This window comes from Buceros rhinoceros, unplaced genomic scaffold, assembly GCF_000710305.1.
Source record: "Buceros rhinoceros silvestris isolate BGI_N320 unplaced genomic scaffold, ASM71030v1 scaffold32198, whole genome shotgun sequence".
NCBI classification, from domain to species: Eukaryota; Metazoa; Chordata; class Aves; order Bucerotiformes; family Bucerotidae; genus Buceros; species Buceros rhinoceros.
Window position 1 is genome coordinate 26,970 of NW_010425816.1, and position 4,470 is coordinate 31,439.

Consider the following 4,470-nt stretch of genomic DNA (forward strand, 5'->3'; position numbering starts at 1 on the left):
TCCCTTGGTCCCGATGGCGACTCAAACAGCCTATTTATGGGTTTGATAGTATTATAACTATTTTTAAATTATTTTAACCTTTTATTATAAAATTGTTTTCCATTTGCCCAATTATACTGTACTGAGTTCACTGAAATTTAATATTGACCTCTAATGTCCTGTATTGTGTCCTTTCAAAAGCACCATTTGATGGTAGCTGAAATTCCTGAGCTCTTTTTCTGCCTCTTAACACAAGCAGATATTTTTCTCTCTTTAGCTCCCTTTGAAGGAAACAAGCGCATGGAGTTGTTATTTATAAGAGCTTGTCTAATCTGTTGCTTCTTTTTATGGTAAAACCGTTTCAAATGACAAATCTGTTGATGGCTGGTGCGATGCTTCAGAATATCTTTTGCACGTCAGTGTTAGAGGTCTGCGGCTGAGTCCAGCAGCAGGACGAGGGGATGATTCTTGCACATCTTCCTGCAGAGGGAACAAATCCCACCTCTGGCTGCTGGTTTTCTTCCCACCATCATCCCTGTCAGCCTGTCATACAAAAAACTTTCCAAACCGCAGCGGGATCCTGCTGCTTTGCCCAGATAGGAAGGACCACACGGCGTGCGGGGAAGGAGAGATCAGGGTTTGCGTATCAAAACAGAATTAAAGATGTCTGTATGGTTTCCATGGAAACAGCAGACTTTAATGGCAGATCGATAGCAGAAGAGCGACAGATAGGGCACCCGCATCCCCGCAGAGCGCAACACGCAGCGGAGCTCGGTGCTGGAGCTGCAAACCCGTCCCGCTCGTCTTCGATCCAGCCGTTTGCTCCCGTCTGTTGGTTACAGAGCAATTACTGCTCCTCCGGTAGGAGCGGGGGAAACTTGCTTAACGGCTGGTGTGGCTGGAAAAAGACGTCAGACGTCTGCGTTACGTAGAGCCTGATGACGGACGCCAGCCGGGAAGTTTGGAGTCAGTCTGGTGTAAGATAGGGGAACGCTGTGGTTGAGACTTCCTGGTTTTATCTTACTGTGAGCAGGAACTGTCTTCTAGTTTAACCACATGAATAATAAGGAAAGTTTGTGAATCACTGCTGCCAAAAAAATGCGTACTTTGTTGAAAAAGAAAAAAAGGAGCATGCTGTGCTCCTCAGCATGATGTTCTCTGGGGGTGTTGAATGGATTCAGGTTGCTCACAGTTTAATCCAGCCTGTCCTAGACCTCGGAGATGGCTGCAGTAACTCTGCAAGGGATTTTTTACGAGCTTATTAACTCACCGCAAAGACTGGATGTGGCAAATTGTCACGTGTATAGCTGTTAGTGCCTTTGAAGCCCCGAGACCCGGAAGGATCTGCCCAGTGTCACTGAGCACGTTTGAAGCTTGATCTAAGTCATCTTTTGTTTTTTAGGGACTCAGTAAAAAAGTTGGGGTATCTTCCTCCATCCTACAAGGGCTTTGGATCTCCTACAGTACCGAAGGTCTTTCGATGGCTTTGGCATCTCTGAGAAATCTCTACACCCCGAACATAAAGGTACTGGAGGAGGGACGCTGGGGTGGTTCAGAGCTCGTGCGGGAAGCTCGCAGCAACGCGCAGTAACTACACACAGAGCATTGGCTGTAGCTGCCTGCCCGCCGTAGTGCTCCTCACCGCCGCAGTGCTCCTGCCCAGGCAGAGCTGAGCAGCTTCCCGGGCATTCGCCTTGAGCTGGGGAGGGACCGTCAGTTCAGCTGGGGTTGTGTTACTGTCTGGGATGATCCCTGAACTCTTCTGCATTGACCCGGGACCTCCTTTTAATTGCAGCAAGTGAATAGTGACGTCACCCCTGTGCAGAGTGGTTCGCTTGCACTTTTCCCCCTCAAAGACGTGGGATGCAACAAGTGGTGCTGGAATTCAACAGCCCTGTAAAGGGCTTTGGCTTAGACAGGCTCTAACTCGGAGGCGACGCCAAACACGACGGCGCGTGCTCACGTTAGTTCAGGCGCTTCGTGCCCGTTTGTGTTGGTGAGGCTGGATGTGTTAGCTCAAGTGACTCTACAGCAGAAAGAATTCCAGACCTTGATTCAGATTTCAAATTGTTCCTCATCTGGAAGGACATTTGCCCCAGTTCCTTCCTGTATGGGCAAAAATGCCTAAAATGGGACTCGGTGTTCAGCAAGTGTTTTTACTGGCTATTTCATGTCCTTCGCTCTTTACTTGGAAGCATAGAGGGCCTGGGCTTGAATTCTTTTGTTGCCGTGACAATAAACTAATGTCTTTCTGTACGACTCGGCTAAGAGGAGCTCTGCTTTCCCTGTGCAGGTCAGTCGGTTGCTGATTTTAGGAGGAGCAAACGTGAATTATCGGACGGAAGTTCTGAACAACGCCCCTATTTTGTGCGTCCAATCTCACCTGGGTTACACGGAGATGGTGGCTTTGCTCTTGGAGTTTGGGACCAACGTAGACGCTGCTTCGGAAAGTGGCCTGACCCCCCTTGGCTACGCGGCTGCTGCTGGATTTCTGAGTATCGTCGTGCTGCTGTGCAAGAAACGGGCCAAGGTAGAGTGACCTCCTTCCTCTAAAAGCTGGTTTAAGCTGTTCCACGTTGGCGCAAGGCAGGGCACAGCTGCAGGCAGGATACGTGACGCTCGCTGGAGAGTGTCCTCCAGCAGGTGAAGCCAGGATGCTGCTGCAGAGGGTCGGCTTTTCTCCTTAAATGAAGCGACTTTGAAAATCTTGCGTTGACACCAATGGTGAGGAATTCCTGAGAGGCTGAAGTGGTATTCTGGAATTCAGGCCAGAGGTAGGAACTGCCTGATCACGCTGTACCGATGGCCTGTGCAAGGATGTTCTGGAGGAGTCCTTGAACCTCGCGAGGTTCAAATGGCAGCGTTGCTTTTGCAGCACAAAGCATTCTTTAAATGTTTCCTTGAGACACAATTTCCAAAAACTTCTATCACTCGTCCTAGAAAAATACGCTTTGTTTAGCTTTGTGGTGAGTGTTTGGAGTTTTAATTGTATATAATGAGTCAAGTTTAAATATTTTGCTGAAGAAGAAAATTGTGCTGATTTTTGAAGTGGAGCCTCCTGGAAACAATTTGTGGTTTCTCTGTATGTTTAGCCTCAGTTCAGAAACAAAATACGGGTTTGTATAGTTTTGGCATGAAAGTCAGGATGACTGAGGGACCAGTTTTTGATCTTGCCATGCTATCTGTAATAATGCGAAGACAGTATGAAGGAAAAAAAGAATTCAGCTTTTGATGGGATCTTTTGAGAGAGTTGGTGACTCCCTGACACTCGTTGGTTATAAACAGTGTTCTGAGAACAGGAACATTTGGGCTACACAACGTGATGCAAAAGTCCTGCCAGACACAGCTTCCCGAACGGTACTGGGGGAATACCCAAAAGCAGCTGGGTTCAGTCTGAAGGCTGAGAGGTTTGATTCCGGCATAGAAAACTGCCACACCGATTGCTGCCCATGTTGAGAAATGAGGAAGAGTAATATTTGAATAATATGAATGTATTACAAAATGATAAATATGTCTCATAGGTATTAGATAACTATAATTAATATTAAAATAATATATTGATATAATAATTATTTCTCATCTCTATAATATGAGAAATGAGACATACTACATTGCAGGGCACTGAAGGGGTTAATCAGCAGGAGGGCGGTAGCTGATCTGCCTTCTCTGTTTTCTCCCAGTTACTGGTACTGGGACAGCACCCAGAAATCCCAGCCGATGTGTTCAGGCACCCAGTGGAAACCGTGCCCTGTCCTGAAAAGCCAACCGAGTCAGTTCCTCCAGGGCTGCCAAGCGCCGTTTCCTCACGGTGTGCGTTCGGCAGCGGGCTGAGGCTTCGGTGTCTCCCAAGAGAACTGGTATCTGGAGAACAAGCTGGTGGTGCATTTGATAAGGGAGGCGATACCAGTGCGTGTGATTTCAATCTGCGAGAACACGCAGTGGCTGGACGTCACGACACGGAGGGGAAAATGCTTGTGCAGCCTTTGAGTCTGAAGAAAACTGAAGCGAGTTAAAAATAATGGTAACGGACCCAAAGCAAACACTTGTGGCCAAGAGGACGCCTAAGCCTGGGGCAGAGCGGCTTTGGGAATGGTTGTTTCCTGGACGTGGAAGGGATAGTTTACCAGAAAAACACACTTTTTGCACATAACGCATTATTTAGCAACCGGGGCTGGAAACTCTGAAGAAGCAAAGATGTTTTGCTCGTGCTTTGGCTTAATTGTATTTTGTCGTCTCTGTTCAAGGTGGATCATTTGGACAAAAACGGTCAGTGCGCTCTGGTTCACGCTGCTCTCAGAGGACACTTGGAGGTGGTGAAGTTCTTGATCCAATGCGACTGGACCATGGCAGGGCAGCAGCAGGGCGTGTTCAAGAAGAGCCACGCCATCCAGCAGGCCCTGATCGCCGCGGCCAGCATGGGGTACACCGAGGTAAGACCTGCCGGCCCACCGCTGCCGCGGCAGGCGGGGGAAACGAGGGCTGGCTGGGGTT

General features: G+C 48.3%; 1 protein-coding gene across 1 annotated transcript in view; it reads left to right on the forward strand.

The window, feature by feature from the left end:
* Positions 1–4,470, forward strand: part of TANC2 (tetratricopeptide repeat, ankyrin repeat and coiled-coil containing 2) — a gene marked incomplete at its 5' end in the record, with an annotated part of 50,059 nt that overhangs the window by 23,122 nt on the left and 22,467 nt on the right. The window contains 3 exons of the mRNA XM_010141277.1: positions 1,382–1,504; positions 2,273–2,509; positions 4,224–4,409. Of these exons, the coding sequence (XP_010139579.1) occupies positions 1,382–1,504; positions 2,273–2,509; positions 4,224–4,409 (546 nt within the window). The remainder of the gene's footprint in view (positions 1–1,381; positions 1,505–2,272; positions 2,510–4,223; positions 4,410–4,470) is intronic.